This window comes from Thunnus albacares, chromosome 6, assembly GCF_914725855.1.
Source record: "Thunnus albacares chromosome 6, fThuAlb1.1, whole genome shotgun sequence".
Classification (NCBI taxonomy): Eukaryota; Metazoa; Chordata; class Actinopteri; order Scombriformes; family Scombridae; genus Thunnus; species Thunnus albacares.
This window is the reverse complement of record NC_058111.1, coordinates 3340768-3367434: the sequence shown is the minus strand read 5'-3', so window position 1 is coordinate 3367434 and position 26667 is coordinate 3340768. Positions and strand designations below refer to the sequence as shown.

The window sequence follows — 26667 nt, the reverse complement described above, 5'->3', positions numbered from 1 at the left end:
GTGTTGATAAATTCTATGAATATTAAATTATTGGTCACCAAAGCATTTATTCATTCAGAAACTCACATGCTCAGCATTGAAGAATGGGCAGGAGCTACCAGTTTAGGTTTAATAGTTGTATAATGTTGGCATAGTAGGTAGCGTCACATGACTGTGTCACAACATAAAATTACCAGTTTTTTTAATAGGTAAAAAAATAAATGTTTAATAGTGGTTCAGTCTGACCTTTCAGAGTTCAAGTACAGCAGTCGAATGTCTTTGGATCAAAAGCAGAATGACTGCTGAGCAATTTGATCCCCATAAAATAAAATGGCTTTTTGATCAGATGGCAAAAAGATGGCAGATTGTTGGAGCAGCTTTATTATCCTGCCTTTATGCTGTCAGAAGTTCAACTGTCTTTTAAGAAGTGGGCTCAACTAGATAATCTAAGGTGGTTGTTTTTAGAACACTACAACTTTCATGGGCCATAAACACTTATTTTATGGCACTGTGAATCAGCTGAATGGCATGTCATGGCTGTTGACCTTTAACCCCAAACTCTCACACCAAACCAATCATGTAACCTCTATCTTTGATTAAACCCACAACAAGTAAACAGCAAAACTGCTCAGGTCAAATTAAAGTACATAGTGTCATTTTAAATTCAAAGAATAATAATAAGAAGAAAATAGCACACACTAGTTGGTAAAACTCAACCGAAGTTAAAAAGCATTTTAATAAAGAAATAAAATGTGATGAAGAATAACAGCAATGAAGAAGAACAACACTGAAATGAACAAAACTAACACTAAATTAGATTAAATTAAATTTGGTATAATTCATGAAAGACATTTTCTAAGAATTTTTTTATATAATAATGTAAATATGCTGAACACTGCGTGTCACCTGCTTTTATGGACCTTAGCGTACACAGATTCATCTTCTGATGGTTTAACAGTTTTCCGAGGTCGCCCTGAAAAGTTGACTTGGCCGTACTCCACCTCCATCTCTGCCATCTGATGCATCTGCCTCCCCTGCCGCTGCACAATCTTGACATCAGCACAGGTCAATTCTTGGTCATCTTCTTCTTCTTCTTTAGAGTGGAAGGAGGAACACCTTAAACACTGCATGACTACACATACTCAGTGATAACAGCGGATTGTTAAAGAAATTCCTTGACATTTTGGGCAGTAGACCTGAAAAGACTAATAGTACTCTCCTGTTTGTACATTAAATATGAAGCAATAGCCAGGAGGCGGTTAGGTTAGCTTAGCTTAGCACAAAGACCGGAAACAGCTAGTCTGACTCTTTCAAAAAGTCTAAAGTTCATTAATTAACAAGATATAACATGAATTACTGAACTTTAGAGGTGCTGGTAGGCAGATTTTTATACCTTCATATGGAGCCAGGCTAGCTGTATCCCCCTGTTTCCAGTCTTTGTGCTAAGCTAAGCTAACCGGCTGCTAGCTTCACATTTAACAAACATATAAGAGTGGTATCGATCTTCTCCTCTAACTCTGAGAAAGAAAGCTAATTAGTGTCCCAAAATGTCAAACTATTCCTTTAATCTATGAGTGGACAAAAAACAATCATCTTTTAATGCAGTAATGACAAAAGAAACTTTGTACCTTTAGGTTTGTTGTTTTGCTTTTTCTTGTGACAACAGACGACTGCCACCATGACTATTAACAGAATGACCAGCGCTGAGAGGACACCAGCCAGTACTGAAAAATAACATGTTTTAGTAATAAACGACACAAGAGAAACACAGATCTTTCAGTAAACATGTTCTTGATGAAAGGTGTTTTCATGCAGACATACATGGGAAGAAAAGAGAAAATGACATGAATGAATCCACTGCAGCAGAGTTAGTTTTCACTTACTAATGTAAATGTACCATGAGTCATCACTGCTGTTGGTCACAGTTTGATTGTAGAGTGTGATATTAATGGAGGGTTTATCTCCTTACCTGTGATCATGTTAGGGGTTGTTGTTGGATCAATACACAGAGTGTTATTGGCTGAAAACACCCACTGTGATATGTTTGTCCCATTGGTTAAGGTGCAGTTGATGAATATGAAGCCTACAGACAAACAAACAGATCAACTGTGACTAATGTACAGTGTAATCATCAATTATCAAGTTGATTTCTAGTTATGTTCTGTCTCACCACACGTAGATATCTTCTCTCCTTTCGAGACATTACTGACGTGATTCCTGACAGAGCAGACCAGTAGTCCTGAGACGTCTTGTTTCAGAGTGATGATGTTGGTCTCATTATTTCCAGAGAGGAGCTGAGCGTCTGTCAGTGTGTGTCCATCCAGAGTCCAGCTGTACTGAGGACTGTCCCCTCCCTCAGAGGAGCAGGACACCCTCATCTCTCCCTGGGACAGACACCCAGAGTCCAGCAGGACAGAGGACACAGGAGCTGAAAGAAACACACTCACATGACTTTTTAATGCGGCCTTAAACATATTCAGTGTTTACAATGTAAATTCATATACAGAAGTACAGAAGTAAATGCTTCAGTACATGTAATGCTATAGTTACAGTATGTGTCAGTGGCACATTGAGTATTTCATGTGAAATGTTTGTTTGCAAAGGTAAAATGTAGAAATAGTATTTGTATAGTGGTATGTGTATTTGTGTGTATTTACCTAGTTTCATTTTCCAAAATCATTTGTATTTTGAATTTTGAATCTACAATTCAAATTATGTAGCTGTTGGTTTATTGTGAATAATAGAAATGAAATTATAAGATTAATAATAGCAAAAGTGGTTATTTACCTTGAATAGACAACTGAAGAGTCCGCTGTTCTGATATCCGTCCATTTGGTTTAAAGGTTTTAAGGGTATATTCAGCACCATCAGTCCTGTTCAGGTTATTTATCCTAAATGTTCCATTACTGGGAGTAAAAACGGATCTGTCCTTCATCTCATTAGACACGATCTTATCCTTTCTCCCATCAAGTATTTTTAAGGTTTTGTTTTTATGCCATTGGTATCTAAATATTTCTGAGGCGTTGTCCATCAGCTGGAGCACCACAGTTCCTCCCAGAGCTCCATAACACTGAGCTCTATCCTGTCTGCCATCACAGTGGGTTTCAATACCTGGAAATATAGAAAAATACAGTGAAGAAAATGTTATCACAGTTGAGGTCATTGCATTTCAACTAAATTAACAACTGTGACAATGTTTTATGCAGGTGCAAATATTCATGTTTTAAAACAGAAACAACTCTGTCTCTCTCAGAGCACAGTTAGCATTACATGTCAATGTGTCACTGTAGTACATTTAGGCATTTGGTTTAATCTAGCTTTACTAATTAACCTCACCTGGTCATTACAAAGTCATGCTGTGTTTTCCTCCACCCCTACACATCTTTATATCTGAAGTTTTCCAAAGATACCAAATCATATGTTGGAAGTTCAACTCACAGTAATTTCTATGGTGTTTCCAATAAAATAATGTTAGTATAAGAATCATAAATGTATTTGTTTTTTTACGTCAGAAAAAAAACGTAAAGAATGGGAGAAAAATGAAATATCTGAAGAGAAGAAGTCCTTACATCCTTAAAGTATAATGTAATACATTCATCTGTAGTGGAAACTAACTAATATTTTCTGTACATGCACACTGATGTGGAATTTAATCTCTGAATGTTCTTTTACTCTATGAAACAACTTTTTATTCAGTTTGATCTTTTGAGCTGCATAACACGTCACTGAAGAACTACTCACTATACTTGATCCTACTTGATAAAATGTCACAGTTGCACAACATGTTACTCACATAACAATAAATTCAATATTAAAATGTCAAATAGTGAAACAGCTCACCATGAGAGACGCTGAGCAGCATCACCAACAGTCCAACCACAGCTTCCATGTCTCCTCACTGTTCAGCCTCTGTTGACCCAGTCAGCAGCTTTCAGACAAACTTCTCTACTTTATTGAATAGAAAACATGAACATCCTACACTGAACAGCCTGAAATACAGTCCTGTATGTGATCGGCTTCAGAGGAGAACGTGTGGGAACTTTGACCAAGCAGAGTGTCGTTTCTATTCATCTTTTTATAGGCGGAGAGAGAAAAAGGAAGTGGCTCTAGGTGTCACTTTTCTTTTAACCTCCAACATGACAGAGAGCCTTCATATGTGTGATGCACTCAGTGGAAGAAAAGAAAACACCCCTCCTTCACACTGAAAGAGGATTTGAGACATCTCTGGTTCATTGGACTTAGAGTTTGGTATAATTTCTCTAGACCAAGAGAAGGCTTTCGATTGGGTCGAGCACTCATAAAACTCTGGAGTGTTTTGGTCTCAGCCCAGGTCTTATTGCCATGATCAGAGTGTTGTACCAAGATATTGACAGTGTATTGAAAGTCAATGAAGGATTGAGCGCACATTTTAAAGTAAAAGGAGGGATACGGTAGGGCTGTGCTCTCTCTGGCATGTTATATGCACTCTCCATTGAACTCGTGTTGTACAAAATATGGTCTTGTATTGAACATTTGATTTAACCTGATTGTAGTAAAAAATATGTATTATGGGCCTTTGCAGATGATGTTGTAGGGGGGGAAATGAAATATTGGAAGAAATTGTCAATAATTTTGGAAAAATATCTGCTGTAAAAGTAAATTGGATGGAAATGAGGCCTTAGCAGTTGGAGATGGGTAAAAGGTCTTCCTAAACTGCCAGGGGGTTTAACATGGGAAAATAGGTGTTTCCATATACCTTGGTGTGCATCTAGGTGATGAAACAGCAATGGAAAAAAAAACTGGAAAGGTGGAATAGAGAAGGTAGAGGGGAGACTGATGAAGTGAAGATGGTTGTTGCCACAAATGTCCTACAGAGGAAGAATTTTGATCATCAGTAATTTTGTTGCATCTTTACTGTGGCACCTTTTCACTTGTGTAAAGCCCCCTGCTGGTCTATTGAGTCATCTGCAGTCTACTATTGTGGATTTTTTCATGGATGGATTACATTGGGTGGCACAGGGATTAATGCCTTTAGCAAGCAGGTTAGTCACCTTTTAAGCTACAGTTTGTTCAGCGATACCTCAAAGATCCAACAGATGTGGTGTGGAGACAAGTGACAAGTGCCCTTTAAAAAGGACTGATGGCTTGGGTCTAGATACTTCTTTGTTTTTATGAATATATAAAATGTAAAGTTGTGTAACTTTTTATCAAAGTATTTTTAAAGCTTGGGACTTATTTATTTGGAAGAGAGCAGAGCATGCAGATTCTTCTGCACTGGCTTCTAGAGGAACCTCTCATAAACAGAGCCAGGCTGGATGTGCAGGACAACACCACGCCTGGACTTACTCATATATTACGTTCCAATGGAAACATCACTCTTTGGCATATTGAAAATGCAGCAGGACTTAATCTGGGCAATGCACAGACAATGGCGTCTGTTTTAGGACAATTATCTGTCTGTCAAATTGAGAATTTTTTAAATATGTGGTGCAGAAGATTGACCGTAGAAGAACGGATTTTGTTGCGGGACTGCCACGATGGGTTTGAATATCTGGACGAAGGTGACCCTTTTCCTGAGCTTAGTTTTTCCTTGGGACTCAGTGGATTAGGAGGGACATTATTCAATACAAAATATACAGAAAATTTAAACTTGTATACGGTGAAGTGTAAAATACTATGTAAATGTTATGTGAAAGTTTTAAACAAAAAAAATAAATGGAAGAGTAGACACTGTGTGGAGGGAGACATTGGGTGTAGGTGACTGCGTTAAACCAGTGTGGAGGGTTTTCTATAAAGCACCTTTGAACAAAGATCAGGTGATTTACAATGGACAATTTTACATGGTGCTGTTTCTGTCAGTGCTTTCATATCTGTTATTAATCCTGCGGTCTCCCTCCTTTTGAGGATTAACTGAAACCATCTGTCATTGTTTTACTGAGTGCAACAGACTCGTGAATTTGTTTGAGGTACTTTAAGGAATTTTTTAAAAGTTTTAGTGTAAAATGGTCAAAAATTGCTTTCATTTTTGGAGCAGATTACAAAAATTTAAATGCATCAAAGTGAAGACTTCATAATTAGATAGTAGGACAGGAAAAACTTGCAATATGTAAAGGCAGAAAAATGAAATTTGAAAACAGGGCAGGTCAAGAATTAATTCCGATGTTTATTGTTTTGGTCAGGGCGAGAGTGTGGGTGGATTTTAAATTTCATAAAATAATGGATGATTTAGATGCATACAAAACTGGCGTTATTTAAATATAATATGCTCAGTAGTAGATGAGGTATTGTACAACCAATATTAGAAGGTCAGAGAGTTTCAGTAAAGTATCGTAACTCTATGATGTAGAGTAACGTATTGCTCAGTATGCTCTATTGATCATTATTTTACCTTAAAGTGAAGCATGTAAATATTTGATCTATTTTTGCTGGTCTCAGCAGAGTCTTATGAATACAGACCTATCCATAAATAATGGTGATGCCTCTGTAAACCAGCAGAGGGAAACCTCACACCTACTTATACTAGTGATGAGACTGGAGGGTTTATTCAGTTCTCAGCAGGCATTAAAGGTACAATCTGTAATAAAGATGTCAACAAAAAGGCAGCTCACCTACATTTCAAACACACAACTGATTAAACTGATTATATGTTTAATATTTAATTATATAACAGCAATAGAAAGCAACTATGTTAAAGCTCTTACTGTTTAATGCTTCAGAAGGTTTGTTTACATCAGTAATGGTTGTAAATATGAGAGCAAATAATTCTTATATTTTAAATGCTGATTGGATAGAAACAAGCAAAAACATAAATGATGTCACTCTTTTCTAAGTCAAACACTTCAGTCATATATGTTCACTTGCCAGCATTTTATATTTTGTAGATTCACTTTTTGGGCTTTAATACAAACAAATTTGTCAATAAAAAGCTTTGAATACAAAATCACATTTTTTTCAATGTATGTAGCAACTAAATTCAACATACCTATACAAAAGTTAAAATCATGTATCAACAAAACATCAATCTCTAACAGTGCATATGTCAATAATCCAGTGTGTTTAAATTGGTTTAATTTAAGAAGTAAGAAAATCACCAAATTTGGAGATACAAGGTTTTAGCTGGACAGTGAGGATATGGAAATCTACAGTGCAATAATTTCCAAATAGCATCAAAATTAGTTTCAGCACTAAAATAACAATATAAGCTCTATTCACAATGTGACATTTTCCTTTAACATAAATGGACACTTTCAGCACATTTAGGCATAAAAGTGTGTTTGATTGTAACTGTAATTCACTTCAGCAGTAATGAAAGAAAACAGTTTTGTACATTATCAACAGACAGTATCAACTGTAATGTCTTCTCTGTTCTATGATCACAGGCAGAGCTGTGGGGATCTGTAGGCTTTACCACTCTCTAAAGGCAGCAGTACACTGATTTCACAACAGGTCTGTTTACTTTTGAAATCTTTTATAAAGGATGCACTGGGCCCATCTTTTGCACTGTGATAAATGCAGGAAACACTGACTAAGACTTTTTTGTAAAGGTACTCACAGCAAGCTTCTGGGCTGTGAACACAGTGGCAGAAGAAGTTTTGTAAAGAATAAAAACAGGAGAGAGATTTCACAGTAAATCCTGTCATTTTGATACCTATGAAGACACATGACCAATCACTGCAGAGGATGAAAACCATCCTGATGGTTTCACAAAGTTAACGTTCAAATGCAGAACTTCACAATTCAACCATTTCGAAGGAGTTCTCTGGATGGTCCTTTATTCGTGGTCTGGTGGAGGTTTCAGCTTTCTTGTATTTCTTCTTCTTCCAAGCAAAATAGATGGCAATCCCACCCAATAGAGAAAGTGCCACAACTGGTCGCAAAACACTTACAAGCAGCGAGTTATCTGTTCAGATACAGAGACACAAAAATCACATGTCAAGTTTGCACTGTGACAGCAAATTTCTGAAAGTACTACAGATGGTATTGGTGAGTGTGATGAGAGTGGAGGGTTTAATGGACAAAATAATGTTAGTTAATTTTCACTTATTAATGTACCATGAGTCATCACTGCTGTTGGTCACAGTTTGATTGTAGAGTGTGATATTAATGGAGGGTTTATCTCCTGACCTGTGATCATGGTAGGGGTTGTTGTTGGATCAATACACAGAGTGTTACTGGCTGAAAACACCCACTGTGATATGTTTGTCCCATCGGGTAAGGTGCAGTTGATGAAGCCTACGGACAAACAAACAGATCAACTGTGACTAATGTACAGTGTAATCATCAATTATCAAGTTTATTTCTAGTTAAGTTCTGTCTCACCACACGTAGATATCTTCTCTCCTTTCGAGACATTACTGACGTGATTCCTGACAGAGCAGACCAGTAGTCCTGAGACGTCTCGTTTCAGAGTGATGTTGTTGGTCTCGTTGTTTCCAGAGAGGAGCTGAGCGTCTGTCAGTGTGTGTCCATCCAGAGTCCAGCTGTACTGAGGACTGTCCCCTCCCTCAGAGGAGCAGGACACCCTCATCTCTCCCTGGGACAGACACTCAGAGTCCAGCAGGACAGAGGACACAGGAGCTGAGAGAAACAATGTGGCCATAAACATATTCAGTGTTTACAGTGTATGTATACAATGCTTGCTAGTTGTGTGGCAGACTGAATATTTCATGTGAAATGTTTGTTTGCAAAGGCAAAATGTAGAAATAGTATTTGTATAGTAGTATGTGTATTTGTGTGTATTTACCTAGTTTCATTTTCCAAAATCATTTGTATTTTGAATCCATAATTCAAATTATGTAGCTGTTGGTTTATTGTGAATAATACAAATTAAATTATAAGATTAATAATAGCACAAGTAGTTATTTACCTTGAATAGACAACTGAAGAGTCCGCTGTTCTGATACATGTCCATTTGAATCAAAGATTTCAAGGGTATATTCAGCACCATCAGTCCTGTTCAGGTTATTTATCCTAAATGTTCCATTACTGGGAGTAAAGATGGATCTGTCCTTCATCAGATTAGACACAATCTCATCCTTTCTCCCATTAAGTATTCTTGTTGTTTTGTTTTTATACCATTGGTATCTAAATATTTCTGAGGCGTTGTCCATCAGCTGGAGCACCACAGTTCCTCCCAGAGCTCCATAACACTGAGTTTCATTCTGTCTGCCATCACAGTGGGTTTCAATACCTGGAATATAGAAAAATACAGTGAAGAAAATGTTATCACAGTTGAGGTCATTGCATTTCTACTAAATTAACAACTGTGACAATGTTTTATGCAGGTGCAAATATTCATGTTTTGAAACAGAAACAACTCTGTCTCTCTCAGAGCACAGTTAGCATTACACGGACCTGTCAGTTAATAGTAATATTTCACTGTAGTACATTTTGTCATTTATATTATTCTAGTTTTAGTAAATTAATCTCATACATTCATTACAAACTCATGCTGTGTTTTTCCACATCTACAGAACTTTATTTTGGAGATCTGAACTTCTCCAAAATTACTAAATTATATATTTGGTGGGAATTTGTATAAAATGATAATTAAACTCTCAGTAATTTCTATGATGATTCCAATTAAAATAACATACTGTTAGTATAAGCATGATATAACTGAGTGTTTTATTGTTTGTTTTTAGTTCAGTTTTCCTGAACTCTCAGGGGAAAACTTTAATTTAATAGATTCATCTGTGATAGATAATAACTGTAATTTTTACTGTACATACACATGGATGTGGAACTGATCTTCAGATTTGCTATTGCTCTAAGAAACAACTTTTTGTAACATTTTTTAAAAACCTGATGGACCAAAGAAAAACAGAAACATCAGTTTCAAACTGCTGCATTTCTCAATTGATTCTTAGAACTGGATTAATCTATAAAAGTGATCATACTTGATCCTATAGCTGCATAAAAAGTCATAGTTGCACAACATGTTATTCACATAACGTTGAATCAATATTAAAATGTCAAATAGTGAAACAGCTCACCATGAGAGACTCCGAGCAGCATCACCAACAGTCCAACCACAGCTTCCATGTCTCCTCACTGTTCAGCCTCTATTTACCCAGTCAGCAGCTTTCAGACAAACTTCTCTACTTTATTGAATAGAAAACATGAACATCCTACGCTCAACAGCCTGAAATACAGTCCTGTATGTGATTGGCTTCAGAGGAGAACATGCGGAAACTTTGACCAAGCAGAGTATCGCTTCTATTCATCTTTTTATAGACGAAGAGACAAAAAGGAAGTGGTTCTCGGTGTCACTTTTCTTTTAACCTCCAACATGACAGCGAGACTTCTTATGTGTGATGGACTCAGTGGACGAAAATAAAACATCCCTCCTTCACACTGAAAGAGGATTTGAGACTGACAGTTGACTTTTCTAAAATGTCCAATATCAACAGTCACAAAAATAGATCTTATTATGTCCAGGTGATACCGTAAAACTTGTCGTCTCTCTGTCTCATCATTGTGACAAAATAAGCTATAAAGCTATAAATGTTTTTATAGACAGAGAGAGAAAAAGGAAGTGGTTCTCGGTGTCCCTTTTCTTTTAACCTCCACCATGACAGACAGCCTTCATATGTGTGATGGACTCAGTGTTTTGACCTGTTATGTTTTAAATGTAAAACAGCTCACAGAACTCAGACAGGAAATGGGTCTGTACACAGATATGTGACCACTAAATATTTCCTTATATGCACAAACTAAAAGTCGCTCTTCCCATACAAGCAAATACAGTAAAACTATATTTCTGGAGTCATTGTGATAATTATTACTCAGGAGCACTGTGAGATGTTTTCATCCTTCCTCACAGATTCAGTGAGAATACAAAAGATATTGTATATCTCCAGGTTTCTTAAGATTTGATTATGATCATTTAGTCAGTTATGATCTTTGGTTAGTGGAGAAATTAGTCCATTTTTTGTGTGAACCAGTGATCACACTAAAATGGAACAAGCCACGGGTTTATTAAGACTAAAAAAAACAAATCATATGAACAGAGAGCCTACATGCAAGACTGCCCTCGACGGAGCATAGAGCGTGTTGATTGGCTTAGCCATAAACACTTCTACTGGTACGGTGGCTCATAATGAACAAACAGAACAATCATCTAACCAAATGATCTACAGTAAGTGAGAGAGTTTCCACTGTTCAAATTAAATTTAATTAATTTTGTGCTCTCAACTGATAATTGCAAAATTCAGTGATTTGGATCTCACTTTCAAAAATATCATTAGCATTTACTTGTTCCACCACCTGTGATTATAAATTCAACCCACAGGAAGCTTTCAGATTGTCGCAACATCAAACCATTTACTGGCAGTCAGTCACAGCTCTGAACTATCACTAAACTATGTGTTGTGCTTCATACTCACAAATGAACAGGCTATGTATGTGACACTAATCCCTGAAATCCTAGTTGTCAGTTGATTCTTGTTTGTTAAAAGTATTTATTTGGTCAAAGCTGTTTTCTAGCCTGGAACAGTATTTAAGCTGCATCAGTTAGGATGATGTCAAACTTTACTTATTGACTAAAAGTGATCTTGTGGCTGCATAAAATCATCAATAATGATTTCTAATTTAATACAAAACGTCTTTTTGCACAATATCAAATCCAATACTAACATGTCAGATAGTGAAACAGCTCATCATGAGAGACTCCGAGCGGCATCACCAACAGTCCAACCACAGCTTCCATGTCTCCTCACTGTTCAGCCTCTGTTGACCCAGTCAGCAGCTTTCAGACAAACTTCTCTACTTTATTCAATAGAAAACTACAGTCCTACACTGAACAGCCTGAAATATCTTCTGTTAGAGAAGATGGAAAGGAAGTGAAACTTGACGTGGTCACTACTTACAAGAAAGAAAACCACACCCTCTTCCTCCTGTGATCTTTATATTGTTGTGACTTCCTCGTCTCCTCCATCTTTCTTGTACTACTCAACAGTCACAGACATATAATGAAGCCTATGACAAACAAAACTCTGATACTATACTTTACACTAACATTACATTTCATTTAGCAGACACTTTTGTCCAAAGTGACGTATACATGAAGTACAATCCAAGCCACAGGTGACAGTGATGCTTCATGTCAGTCATGCAGTACCAACCTAGCAGCTGTTGTCTGCTGCGTTTCAGTTGCCTTCCATGATGCTCAAAATACTTAAGACACAAACTGCAAAACAAGCGATTGATCAGTCTTTTAATACACAGAAAAACATTTATTGATTCAATAAATGAGGCCGTATTCTACCATCAAACTGGGGTTTTAGAATGACAGCTGGTAGTTCAACATGTAAACTGTCTATTTGTGCTCATGGGGAAAATATTAAAGGTCAGTTTAGCACAACTATGTGCTGAATTTGAAATGTATTATCCTCACTGCAATGTAAATCATTGACTCCTTTAAACTGTAAAATTTCACCCTTCAAAACGTTTTTGAAGGTGTTGGTTTATGTGATGTTTGGTTTGACTGATGGTTGTTGTTTCAGACTAACCACAGGTCCAGTTCCTCATTTATCACAGAAACACTGGCGTGTCCTGCTGGTCCAGTGGTCGAAAGCTTGTTTGAAGTTCACCACTTAACTCTGTCATGTCATCCTGTCTCTCTCTCTCTTTGTGTTTCTCAGTAGATTCTGTCACTCTCAATTTTCATGTACAACAACCAGATTATGGACTTCAACCAGAAAACAGAGTCAGTGGCCTTAACGGGCCCCTTGTTGACGTTAGCTGATCAAACTTGATCTTAAAATATTTATTTTACAATGTGTTGATAAATTCTATGAATATTAAATTATTGGTCACCAAAGCATTTATTCAATCAGAAACTTACATGCTCAGCATTGAAGAATGGGCAGGAGCCACCAGTTTAGGTTTTATAGTTGTATAATGTTGGCATAGTAGGTAGCATCACATGACTGTGTCACAACATAAAATGACCAGTTTTTTTAATAGGTAAAAAAAATAAATGTTTAATAGTGGTTCAGTCTAACCTTTCAGAGTCCAAGTACAGCAGTCAAATGTCTTTGGATCAAAAGCAGAATGACTGCTGAACAATTTGATCCCCATAAAATAAAATGGCTTTTTGATCAGATGGCAAAAAGATGGCAGATTGTTGGAGCAGCTTTATTATCCTGCCTTTATGCTGTCAGAAGTTCAACTGTCTTTTAAGAAGTGGGCTCAACTAGATAATCTAAGGTGGTTGTTTTTAGAACACTACAACTATCATGGGCCATAAACACTTATTTTACGGCACTGTGAATCAGCTGAATGGCATGTCATGGCTGTCGACCTTTAACCCCAAACTTTCACACCAAACCAATCATGTAACCTCTATCTTTCATTAAACCCACAACAAGTAAACAGCAAAACTGCTCAGGTCAAATTAAAGTACATAGTGTCATTTTAAATTCAAGTTGGTAAAACTCAACCGAAGTTAAAAAGCATTTTAATAAAGAAATAAAATGTGATGAAGAATAACAGCAATGAAGAACAACACTGAAATGAACAAAACTAACGCTAAATTAGATTAAATTAAATTTGGTATAATTCATGAAAGACATTTTCTAAGAATCTTTTTATATAATAATGTAAAAACGCTGAACACTGCATATCACCTGCTTTTATGGACCTTAGCGTACACAGATTCATCTTCTGATGGTTTAACAGTTTTCCGAGGCCGCCCTGAAAAGTTGACTTGGCCGTACTCCACCTCCATCTCTGCCATCTGATGCATCTGCCTCCCCTGCCGCTGCACAATCTTGACATCAGCACAGGTCAATTCTTGGTCATCTTCTTCTTCTTCTTTAGAGTGAAAGGAGGAACACGTTAAACACTGCATGACTACAAATACTCAGTGATAACAGCGGATTGTTAAAGAAATTCTTTGACATTTTGGGCAGTAGACCTGAAAAGACTAATAGTACTCTCCTGTTTGTACATTAAATATGAAGCAATAGCCAGGAGACGGTTAGGTTAGCTTAGCTTAGCACAAAGACCGGAAACAGCTAGTCTGACTCTTTCAAAAAGTCTATAGTTCATTAATTAACAAGATATAACATGAATTACTGAACTTTAGAGGTGCTGATAGGCAGATTTTTATACCTTCATATGGAGCCGGGCTAGCTGTATCCCCCTGTTTCCAGTCTTTGTGCTAAGCTAAGCTAACCGGCTGCTAGCTTCACATTTAACAAACATATAAGAGTGGTATCGATCTTCTCCTCTAACTCTGAGAAAGAAAGATAATTAGTGTCCCAAAATGTCAAACTATTCCTTTAATCTATGAGTGGACAAAAAACAATCATCTTTTAATGCAGTAATGACAAAAGAAACTTTGTACCTTTAGGTTTGTTGTTTTGCTTTTTCTTGTGACTACAGACGACTGCCACCCCGACTATTAACAGAATGACCAGCGCTGAGAGGACACCAGCCACTACTGGCAAATGACCTGTTTTAGTAATAAAAGACACAAGAGAAACACAGATCTTTCAGTAAACATGTTCTTGATGAAAGGTGTTTTCATGCAGACATACATGGGAAGAAAAGAGAAAATGACATGAATGAATCCACTGCAGCAGAGTTAGTTTTCACTTACTAATGTAAATGTACCATGAGTCATCACTGCTGTTGGTCACAGTTTGATTGTAGAGTGTGATATTAATGGAGGGTTTATCTCCTTACCTGTGATCATGGGAGGGGTTGTTGTTGAATCAATACACAGAGTGTTATTGGCTGAAAACACCCACTGTGATATGTTTGTCCCATTGGATAAGATGCAGTTGATGAATATGAAGCCTATGGACAAACAAACAGATCAACTGTGACACTCAGAGTCCAGCAGGACAGAGGACACAGGAGCTGAGAGAAACACACTCATATGACTTTTTAATGTGGCCATAAACATATTCAATGTTTATAATGTAAATTCATATACATAAGTACAGAATTAAATGCTTCAGTACATGTAATGCTATAGTTACAGTATGTGTCAGTGGCACATTGAGTATTTCATGTGAAATGTTTGTTTACAAATGTAGAAATAGTATTTGTATAGTAGTATGTGTATTTGTGTGTATTTACCTAGTTTCATTTTCCAAAATCATTTGTATTTTGAATTTTGAATCTACAATTCAAATTATGTAGCTGTTGGTTTATTGTGAATAATAAAAATGAAATTATAAGATTAATAATAGCAAAAGTAGTTATTTACCTTGAATAGACAACTGAAGAGTCCGCTGTTCTGATATCCGTCCATTTGGTTTAAAGGTTTCAAGGGTATATTCAGCACCATCAGTCCTGTTCAGGTTATTTATCCTAAATGTTCCATTACTGGGAGTAAAGACGGATCTGTCTTTCATCAGATTATACACAATCTTATCCTTTCTCCCATCAAGTATTTTTAAGGTTTTGTTTTTTTTCCATTGGTATCTTAATATTTCTGAGGCGTTGTCCATCAGCTGGAGCACCACAGTTCCTCCCAGAGCTCCATAACACTGAGCTCCATCCTGTCTGCCATCACAGTGGGTTTCAATACCTGGAAATATAGAAAAATACAGTGAAGAAAATGTTATCACAGTTGAGGTCATTGCATTTCTACTAAATTAACAACTGTGACAATGTTTTATGCAGGTGCAAATATTCATGTTTTGAAACAGAAACAACTCTGTCTCTCTCAGAGCACAGTTAGCATTACACGGACCTGTCAGTTAATAGTAATATTCCACTGTAGTACATTTTGTCATTTATATTATTCTAGTTTTAGTAAATTAATCTCATACATTCATTACGATGTCATGCTGTTTTTTTCCACATCTACAGAAGTCCAAAATTACTAAATTATATATTTGTTGGGAATTTGTATAAAATGATAATTAAACTCTCAGTAATTTCTATGATGATTCCAATTAAAATAACATACTGTTAGTATAAGCATGATATAACTGAGTGTTTTATTGTTTGTTTTTAGTTTCATTTTCCTGAACTCTCAGGGAAGAAGTGCGTTCATCCTAAAACTTTAATTTAATAGATTCATCTGTGGTAGATAACTGTAATTTTTACTGTACATACACATGGTTGTGGAACTAATCTTCAGATTTGCTATTGCTCTAAGAAACAACATTCTGTGACATTTTTTAAAAACCTGATGGACCGAAGAAAAACAGAAACATCAGTTTCAAACTGCTGCATTTCTCAATTGATTCTTAGAACTGGATTAATCTATAAAAGTGATCATACTTGATCCTATAGCTGCATAAAAAGTCATAGTTGCACAACATGTTATTCACATAACGTTGAATCAATATTAAAATGTCAAACAGTGAAACAGCTCACCGTGAGAGACTCCGAGCAGCATCACCAACAGTCCAACCACAGCTTCCATGTCTCCTCACTGTTCAGCCTCTATTGACCCAATCAGCAGTTTCCAGACAAACTTCTCTACTTTATTGAATAGAAAACATGAACATCCTACGCTGAACAGCCTGAAATACAGTCCTGTATGTGATCGGCTTCAGAGGAGAACGTGCTGAAACTTTGACCAAGCAGAGTGTTGTTTCTGTTCATCTTTTTACAAACAGGGAGAGAAAAGGGAAGTGGTTCTAGGTGTCACTCATATGTGTGACGGACTCAGTGGTTTGACCTGTTATGTTTTAAATGTAAAACAGCTCACAGAACTCAGACAGGAAATGGGTCTGTACACAGATATGTGACCACTAAATATTTCCTTATATGCACAAACTAAAAGTCGCACTTCCCATACAAGCAAATACAGTGAAACTATATTTCTGTCATTGTGATAATTATTACTCAGCAGCACCGTGAGATGTTTTCATTCTTCCTCACAGATTCAGTGAGAATACAAAAGATATTGTATATCTCCAGGTTTCTTAAGATTTGATTATGATCATTTAGTCAGTTATGATCTTTGGTTAGTGGAGAAATTAGTCCATTTTTTGTGTGAACCAGTGATCACACTAACTTGGAACAAGCCACTGGTTTATTAAGACTAAAAAAAACAAATCATATGAACAGAGAGCCTACATGCAAGACTGCCCTCGACAGAGCATAGAGCGTGTTGATTGGCTTAGCCATAAACACTTCTACAGGTACGGTGGCTCATAATGAACAAACAGAACAATCATCTAACCAAATGATCTACAGTAAGTGAGAGAGTTTCCACTGTTCAAATTAAATTTAATTAATTTTGTGCTCTCAACTGATAATTGCAAAATTCAGTGATTTGGATCTCATTTTCAAAAATTTCATTAGCATTTACTTGCTCCACCACCTGTGACTATAAATTCAACCCACAGGAAGCTTTCAGATTGTCGCAAGATCAAACCATTTACTGGCAGTCAGTCGCAGCTCTGAACTATCACTAAACTATGTGTTGTGCGTCATACTCACTAATGAACAGGCTATGCATGTGACACTAATCCCTGAAATCCTAGTTGTCAGTTGATTCTTGTTTGTTAAAAGTATTTATTTGGTCAAAGCTGTTTTCTAGCCTGGAACAGTATTTAAGCTGCATCAGTTAGGATGATGTCAAACTTTACTTGTTGACTAAAAGTGATATTGTGGCTGCATAAAATCATCAATAATGATTTCTAATTTGATACAGAACATATTTTTGCACAATATCAAATCCAATACTAACATGTCAGATGGTGAAACAGCTCACCATGAGAGACTCCGAGCAGCATCACCAACAGTCCAACCACAGCTTCCATGTCTCCTCACTGTTCAGCCTCTGTTGACCCAGTCAGCAGCTTTCAGACAAACTTCTTTACTTTATGCAATAGAAAACATGAACATCCTACACTGAACAGCCTGAAATGTCTTCTGTTAGAGATCAACCTCAGAGAAGAAGGTGTAAAAAAAAAATAAAGTGTTGAATTCAGTCACAGGTTTTATAGGTGGAGAGATGGAAAGGAAGTGAAACTTCACATGGTCGCTACTTACAAGAAAGAAAACCAGACACCCTCCTCCTCCTGTGATCTATATGTTGTCGTGACTTCCTCGTCTCCTCCATCTTTCTTGTACTACTCAACAGTCACAGAAATGTAATGAAGCCTATGACAAACAAAACTCTTATACTATACTTTACACTAACATTACATTTCATTTAGCAGACGCTTTTATCCAAAGTGACGTATACATGAAGTACAATCCAAGCCACAGGTGACAATGATGCTTCATGTCAGTCATGCAGTACCAACCTAGCAGCTGTTGTCTGCTGTGTTTCAGTTGCCTTCCATGATGCTCAAAATACTTAAGACACAAACTGCAAAACAAGTGATCGATCAGTCTTTTAATACACAGAAAAACATTTATTGATTGAATAAATGAGGCTGTATTCTACCATCAAACTGGGATTTTAGAATGACAGCTGGTTGTTCAACATGTAAACTGTCTATTTGCACTCATGGGGAAAAGATTAAAGGTCAGTTTAGCACAACTATGTCTCTGGATCATCATGTTTGCATCATAGCTGAATTTGAAATGTATTATCCTCACTGCAATGTAAATCATTGATGCCTTTAAACTGTAAAATTTCACCCTTCACAACTTTTTTGAAGGTGTTGGTTTATGTGATGTTTGGTTTGACTGATGGTTGTTGTTTCAGACTGACCACAGGTCCAGTTCCTCATTTATTACGGAAACACTGACGTGTCCTGCTGGTCCAGTGGTCGAAAGCTTGTTTGAAGTTCACCACTTAACTCTGTCATGTCATCCTCTCTCTCTCTCTCTCTCTCTCTCTCTCTCTCTCTCTCTCTCTCTTTGTGTTTCTCAGTAGATTCTGTCACTCTCAATTTTCATGTACAACAACCAGAGTGTGGACTTCAACCAGAAAACAGAGTCAGTGGCCTTAACGGGCCCCCTGTCAACGTCACCAAAGCATTTATTCAATCAGAAACTTACATGCTCAGCATTGAAGAATGGGCAGGAGCCACCAGTTTAGGTTTTATAGTTGTATAATGTTGGCATAGTAGGTAGCGTCACATGACTGTGTCACAACATAAAATTACCAGGTTTTTTAATAGGTAAAAAAATAAATGTTTAATAGTGGTTCAGTCTAACCTTTCAGAGTTCAAGTACAGCAGTCAAATGTCTTTGGATCAAAAGCAGAATGACTGCTGAGCAATTTGATCCCCATAAAATAAAATGGCTTTTTGATCAGATGGCAAAAAGATGGCAGATTGTTGGAGCAGTGTTGCGGGTTTGCTTTCAATGATGGCTCAGACGACGAGAACCTTCAGCATGATGATTTTTTATTCACACCAAGTTCCCAAACAAGAGTGGCAAAAATATTTACAGTGCAGACGTGGAAAAAACCCAATAACAAAAAAAAAGTATTTACAAGACAGGTTTCACACTGGCAGCTCGCCACCCACATTGCTACTCAGCCAAGACCAAAAACCCAACTAACCCTAAATTAGCAGAGCTCCAGATCTTCTAAGTCTAAGTCTAAGCCTCAGTTTGGTCCATGCCCGGAGGCAACCAGAGGCAGCGGCAGCAGGTAAGTGTGTCTGTGTGTGTGTCGCGTCAGCGCCGAGTGTGCACCCTCGAACGCTTAGCGTTAAGAAAAGAGTTCGGACAGTGGGGAAAAGTTTGTGGAAGTGCAGGACCACGGGACACAAGTGCGGACCTGCAAGAAACAGTTTTAACCGGAGCATGGCTCCGCAGGAACAGTGTGAGCGCTGCGAGCTGTGCGCTCCCGGCACCGGCGCTCTCTCTCCAGCTAAGAGAGAGAGAAACGCACGCCGGTTAGGGCATGACGGAGCGTTCATCGGCGCCCCGTCACAAGCAGCTTTATTATCCTGCCTCTATGCTGTCAGAAGTTCAACTGTCTTTTAAGAAGTGGGCTCAACTAAAAGATTATCTCAGGTGGTTGTTTTAGAACACTACAACTATCATGGGCCATAAACACTTATTTTACGGCACTGTGAATCAGCTGAATGACATGTCATGGCTGTCGACCTTTAACCCCAAACTCTCACACCAAACCAATCATGTAACCTCTATCTTTGATTAAACGTACAACAAGTAAACAAATCAAATGCAGAACTTCACAATTCAACCATTTCAAAGGAGTTCTCTGGATGGTCCTTTATTCGTGGTCTGGTGGAGGTTTCAGCTTTCTTGTATTTCTTCTTCTTCCAAGCAAAATAGATGGCAATCCCACCCAACAGAGAAAGTGCCACAACTGCTCGCAAAACACTTACAAGCAGCGAGTTATCTGTTCAGATACAGAGACACAAAAATCACATGTCAAGTTTGTGACAGCAAATTACTGAAAGTACTACAGATGGTATTGGTGAGTGTGATGAGAGTGGAGGGTTTAATGGACAAAATAATGTTAGTTAATTTTCACTTATTAATGTACCATAGGTCATCTCTGCTAGAGTTGGGCACAATTTGATTTGGGAGTTTAATTGACACTGTGATGCCAGTCTCCTTACCCACATTGGAAGCCATAGTGTCTGTGATCATGATCATGGTAGGGGTTGTGTTATTGGCTGAAAACACCCACTGTGATATGTTTGTCCCATCAGGTAAGGTGCAGTTGATGAATATGAAGCCTACGGACAAACAAACAGATCAACTGTGATTAATGTACAGTGTAATCATCAATTATCAAGTTTATTTCTAGTTATGTTCTGTCTCACCACACGTAGATATCTTCTCTCCTTTCGAGACATTACTGACGTGATTCCTGACAGAGCAGACCAGTAGTCCTGAGACGTCTTGTTTCAGAGTGATGTTGTTGGTCTCATTATTTCCAGAGAGGAGCTGAGCGTCTGTCAGTGTGTGTCCATCCAGAGTCCAGCTGTACTGAGGACTGTCCCCTCCCTCAGAGGAGCAGGACACCCTCATCTCTCCCTGGGACAGACACTCAGAGTCCAGCAGGACAGAGGACACAGGAGCTGAGAGAAACACACTCACATGACTTTTTAATGTGGCCTTAAACATATTCAGTGTTTATAATGTAAATTCATATACAGAAGTACAGAATAAAATGCTTCAGTACATGTAATGCTATATTTACAGTATGTGTCAGTGGCACATTGAGTATTTCATGTGAAATGTTTGTTTACAAATGTAGAAATAGTATTTGTATAGTAGTATGTGTATTTGTGTGTATTTACCGAGTTTCATTTTCCAAAATCATTTGTATTTTGAATCTACAATTCAAATTATGTAGCTGTTGGTTTATTGTGAATAATAGAAATGAAATTATAAGATTAATAATAGCAAAAGTAGTTATTTACCTTGAATAGACAACTGAAGAGTCCGCTGTTCTGATACATGTCCATTTGGTTTAAAGGTTTCAAGGGTATATTCAGCACCATCAGTCCTGCTCAGGTTATTTATCCTAAATGTTCCATTACTGGGAGTAAAAACGGATCTGTCCTTCATCTCATTAGACACAATCTTATCCTTTCTCCCATCAACTATTTTTAAGTTTTTGTTTTTATACCATAGGTATCTAAATATTTCTGAGGCGTTGTCCATCAGCTGGAGCACCACAGTTCCTCCCAGAGCTCCATAACACTGAGTTTCATTCTGTCTGCCATCACAGTGGGTTTCAATACCTGGAAATATAGAAAAATACAGTGAAGAAAATGTTATCACAGTTGAGGTCATTGCATTTCTACTAAATTAACAACTGTGACAATGTTTTATGCAGGTGCAAATATTCATGTTTTAAAACAGAAACAACTCTGTCTCTCTCAGAGCACAGTTAGCATTACATGTCAATGTGTCACTGTAGTACATTTAGGCATTTGGTTTAATCTAGCTTTACTAATTAACCTCACCTGGTCATTACAAAGTCATGCTGTGTTTTCCTCCACCCCTACACATCTTTATATCTGAAGTTTTCCAAAGATACCAAATCATATGTTGGAAGTTCAACTAACAGTAATTTCTATGGTGCTTCCAATAAAATAATGTTAGTATAAGAATCATAAGTGTATTTGTTTTTTTATGTCAGAAAAAAAACGTAAAGAACGGGAGAAAAATGAAATATCTGAAGAGAAGAAGTCCTTACATCCTTAAAGTATAATGTAATACATTCATCTGTAGTGGATACTAACTAATATTTTCTGTACATGCACGCTGATGTGGAATTTTATCTCTGAATGTTCTTTTACTCTATGAAACAACTTTTTATTCATTTTGATCTTTTGAGCTGCATAACACGTCACTGAAGAACTACTCACTATACTTGATCCTACTTGATAAAAAGTCATAGTTGCACAACATGTTACTCACATAACAATAAATTCAATATTAAAATGTCAAATAGTGAAACAGCTCACCATGAGAGACACCGAGCAGCATCACCAACAGTCCAACCACAGCTTCCATGTCTCCTCACTGTTCAGCCTCTGTTGACCCAGTCAGCAGCTTTCAGACAAACTTCTCTACTTTATTGAATAGAAAACATGAACATCCTACATTGAACAGCCTGAAATACAGTCCTGTATGTGATCGGCTTCAGAGGAGAACATGCGGAAACTTTGACCAAGCAGAGTGTTGTTTCTTCTTTTTATAGATGGAGAGAAAAAAAGGAAGTGGTTCTCGGTGTCACTCATATGTGTGATGGACTCAGTGGTTTGACTTGTTATGTTTTCAATGTAAAACAGCTCACAGATCTGATATATTGTGTATAATTCTCATCTCTAAATCAATTATAACAAGTCAAATTTGAACCCACTGACAGGTCATTATTACAACAGCAAGTTGAGCTCATGAAAAATCAGCAAACTGTATTTTAAATTCAGGTGAAGACAATGAAGTCTCCAGTCATGAAAAAGGCATAGTGCAAATATATGTAAAGTGCAAGACATATATTGTATCTGAATGATAGAGAATAATATTCAATTCAACTTAAAAGCTTCATAAGAAAATTAAGGATCCTCTCTCTCTCTCTCTCCTCTGATCTATTTTTGCTGGTCTTAGCAGAGTCTTATGAATACAGACCTATCCATAAATAATGGTGATGCCTCTGTAAACCAGCAGAGGGAAACCTCACACCTACTTATACTAGTGATGAGACTGGAGGGTTTATTCAGTTCTCAGCAGGCATTAAAGGTACAATCTGTAATAAAAATGTCAACAAAAGGGCAGCTCACCTACATTTCAAACACAAAACTTGTTATATTTTAAATTCTGATCAGACAGAAACAAACAAAAAATATTAAAGCAGCGTTGGTCGGGACCTTGAACTCTGGCCCGTCGGGATCAGATCATTTTGCTTTTTAAAAATGAGGGATATTTCTTACAAGTTTGGTGTGCTTTTATTTTGAAAGTTTGATTGACAGGATGAGAATTTTCTGCAGGGTGAGACATGTCTGTCTTGCTCACACCTGCGTCATCAAAATTATGCAAGTTTTGGGTCCATTCACTTGAATTTCAATTAGTAAATTGAAAAGTCTTGATGAGTTTGTGTGTAAAATAAATTAATTTCCTCATTTTCATCAAGTCTATTTCTAGAAAAGGAAAGACTTTTAACCCACGTGACCTGGTCAAAGTTTGATTGACATGTGTACTGTCAGGTGTGTAGAGACAATAAGTAACTGCAGCTGGACAGAAAAATACTCATATATTTGAATGGAGAGTTTGAGCGAACCCACACCTTTTTGAACATTTACTGCTTCCACATAGTTTTAGATACAAACTTCTTTTGAACTTTAAATGAGTCACGAGACTTTGACCTACAAATCTTGAATTTACATGTGTTTTCTATCTTTTACTGTTTTTGAGATATTAGAGTGTGAGTTTTAAAGTCTTTTCTTGCTCCTCCTGTGATTTTATAATGAGTGTGTATTGCAGAATGTTTCACTGCAGGGAGTGACATCACCAGGAGCAGTTGGAGAGGAGGATTTTAGAGTACGCTCCTTGTGAAATCTCCTCATAAATCCCATGACTATGGCCAAATCTTACATTAAAAATTATATTTTTTAGTAGGAAATTACATTGAGAATCCATTGATACAGGTTTGAAAGTGGTCAGACTTATAGTTTAGATGTCAGAAGCCTCTGTTTGACACAAAGTTCATGCCCATAGATTGCCTCCCCATTGGTTTACATTGTAAGGGTGATGTGGCACTGCAACTTTCAGGGCTTATCAAATCCAAACCGTTCAAGTTATTACAAAGTTTTAAAAAGTTTCAAACTTTTTTTCAGCATAGTGTCATAAGTCATCTATTAAAGTTTGAAGCCGATACCATTAACACCCTCAGAGGAGATGGCGTTTGTTCGGTTTAAGTGGCATAATAATAAAGAAAGAAAGAAACACACGAAAAACAATTGTTTTACAGTAGTCTCGGTCCCTAATAAATACAGTTAATACAGTTAATAAAAGTTAATGAATACATTTGTACATAAACTTTTAACAGTGTGCAATAAATAACAATAAATAAGAATCCAATAAATATAATTAGTATAATAAATACAATAAATACAGTAAATATAGTTAATAATATATAATAATAGTTAATAAATACATTTGTACATAAATTTTAACACTGCACAATAAATAACAATAAATAAGAATCCCATAAGTATAATCAGTATAATAAATACAATAAATGGTATAGTGAAGGATGTGCAGGAAATTAATAACTATATTACATTTTTATATTACATTTGCAAAATGTCTCACCACACATAGATATCCTCTCTCCTTTTGAGACATTACTGACGTGATTCCTGACAGAGCAGACCAGTAGTCCTGAGACGTCTTGTTTCAGAGTGATGTTGTTGGTCTGGTTATTTCCAGAGAGGAGCTGAGCGTCTGTCAGTGTGTGTCCATCCAGAGTCCAGCTGTACTGAGGACTGTCCCCTCCCTCAGAGGAGCAGGACACCCTCATCTCTCCCTGGGACAAACACTCAGAGTCCAGCAGGACAGAGGACACAGGAGCTGAGAGAAACACAGTCACATGACTTTTTAATGTGGCCTTAAACATATTCAGTGTTTACAATGTAAATTCATATACAGAAGTACAGAATTAAATGCTTCAGTACATGTAATGCTATAGTTACAGTATGTGTCAGTGGCACATTGAATATTTCATGTGAAATGTTTGTTTACAAATGTAGAAATAGTATTTGTGTAGTAGTATGTGTATTTGTGTGTATTTACCTGGTTTCATTTTCCAAAATCATTTGTATTTTGAATTTTGAATCTACAATTCAAATTATGTAGCTGTTGGTTTATTGTGAATAATAGAAATGAAATTATAAGATTAATAATAGCAAAAGTAGTTATTTACCTTGAATAGACAACTGAAGAGTCCGCTGTTCTGATACATGTCCATTTGAATCAAAGATTTCAAGGATATATTCAGCACCATCGGTCCTGATCAGGTTATTTATCCTAAATGTTCCATTACTGGGAGTAAAGACGGATCTGTCCTTCATCAGATTAGTCACAATCGTATCCTTTATCCCATCAAGTATTGTTAAAGTTTTGTTTTTATACCATTGGTATCTAAATATGTCTGAGGCGCTGTCCATCAGCTGGAGCACCACAGTTCCTCCCAGAGCTCCATAACACTGAGCTCCATCCTGTCTGCCATCACAGTGGGTTTCAATACCTGGAAATATAGAAAAATACAGTGAAAGAAATGTTATCACAGTTGAGGTCATTGCATTTCTACTAAATTAACAACTGTGACAATGTTTTATGCAGGTGCAAATATTCATGTTTTAGAACAGAAACAACTCTGTCTCTCTCAGAGCACAGTTAGCATTACATGTCAATATGTCACTGTAGTACATTTAGGCATTTGGTTTAATCTAGCTTTACTAATTAACCTCACCTGGTCATTACAAAGTCATGCTGTGTTTTCCTCCATCCCTACACATCTTTATATCTGAAGTTTTCCAAAGATACCAAATCATATGTTGGAAGTTCAACTCACAGTAATTTCTATGGTGTTTCCAATAAAATAATGTTAGTATAAGAATCATAAATGTATTTGTTTTTTTACGTCAGAAAAAAAACGTAAAGAACGGGAGAAAAATGAAATATCTGAAGAGAAGAAGTCCTTACATCCTTAAAGTATAATGTAATACATTCATCTGTAGTGGAAACTAACTAATATTTTCTGTACATGCACACTGATGTGGAATTTAATCTCTGAATGTTCTTTTACTCTATGAAACAACTTTTTATTCAGTTTGATCTTTTGAGCTGCATAACACGTCACTGAAGAACTACTCACTATACTTGATCCTACTTGATAAAATGTCACAGTTGCACAACATGTTACTCACATAACAATAAATTCAATATTAAAATGTCAAATAGTGAAACCACTCACCATGAGAGACGCCGAGCAGCATCACCAACAGTCCAACCACAGCTTCCATGTCTCCTCACTGTTCAGCTTCTGTTGACCCAGTCAGCAGCTTTCAGACAAACTTCTCTACTTTATTGAATAGAAAACATGAACATCCTACACTGAACAGCCTGAAATGCAGTCCTGTATGTGATCGGCTTTAGAGGAGAACGTGTGGGAACTTTGACCAAGCAGAGTGTCGTTTCTATTCATCTTTTTATAGGCGGAGAGAGAAAAAGGAAGTGGTTCTAGGTGTCACTTTTCTTTTAACCTCCAACATGACAGAGAGCCTTCATATGTGTGATGCACTCAGTGGAAGAAAAGAAAACACCCCTCCTTCACAC

General features: G+C 36.9%; 2 protein-coding genes across 2 annotated transcripts; both read right to left on the bottom strand.

Moving 5' to 3' along the window:
• Positions 1-1683: 1683 nt before the first annotated feature.
• On the bottom strand, positions 1684-10040 carry LOC122984191. The gene is made up of 6 exons (XM_044354524.1): positions 9954-10040; positions 8825-9148; positions 8278-8535; positions 8083-8190; positions 2150-2407; positions 1684-2062 (listed from the first exon to the last, which is right to left on the bottom strand). Exons 1-6 carry the CDS (start codon positions 10000-10002, stop codon positions 1899-1901), a joined length of 1161 nt encoding a protein of 386 aa, XP_044210459.1. The 5' UTR covers positions 10003-10040; the 3' UTR covers positions 1684-1898.
• Positions 10041-20039: 9999 nt separating this feature from the next.
• On the bottom strand, positions 20040-26354 carry LOC122984190 (hepatocyte cell adhesion molecule-like). The gene is made up of 5 exons (XM_044354523.1): positions 26306-26354; positions 21243-21566; positions 20640-20897; positions 20433-20552; positions 20040-20209 (listed from the first exon to the last, which is right to left on the bottom strand). Exons 1-5 carry the CDS (start codon positions 26352-26354, stop codon positions 20040-20042), a joined length of 921 nt encoding a protein of 306 aa, XP_044210458.1.
• Between the last annotated feature and the right edge of the window lie 313 nt (positions 26355-26667).

Bases quoted from the DNA above. Each gene is read 5' to 3' on its own strand.
- LOC122984191 (XM_044354524.1), bottom strand. From the start codon at position 10,002: ATGGAAGCTGTGGTTGGACTGTTGGTGATGCTGCTCGGAGTCTCTCAT. The intron at 8,536-8,824 runs GTAAATAACTAC...TGTTTCTCTCAG, and splicing joins TCTTCAGTTGTCTATTCAAG to CTCCTGTGTCCTCTGTCCTG. The intron at 2,408-8,082 runs GTCAGGAGATAA...TGTTTCTTTCAG, and splicing joins AACCCCTACCATGATCACAG to CTCCTGTGTCCTCTGTCCTG.
- LOC122984190 (XM_044354523.1), bottom strand. From the start codon at position 26,354: ATGGAAGCTGTGGTTGGACTGTTGGTGATGCTGCTCGGCGTCTCTCAT. The intron at 20,553-20,639 runs GTGAGACAGAAC...GTTTGTCCGTAG, and splicing joins AGAGAAGATATCTACGTGTG to GCTTCATATTCATCAACTGC. The intron at 20,210-20,432 runs GTAAGGAGACTG...GTATCTGAACAG, and splicing joins CACTATGGCTTCCAATGTGG to ATAACTCGCTGCTTGTAAGT.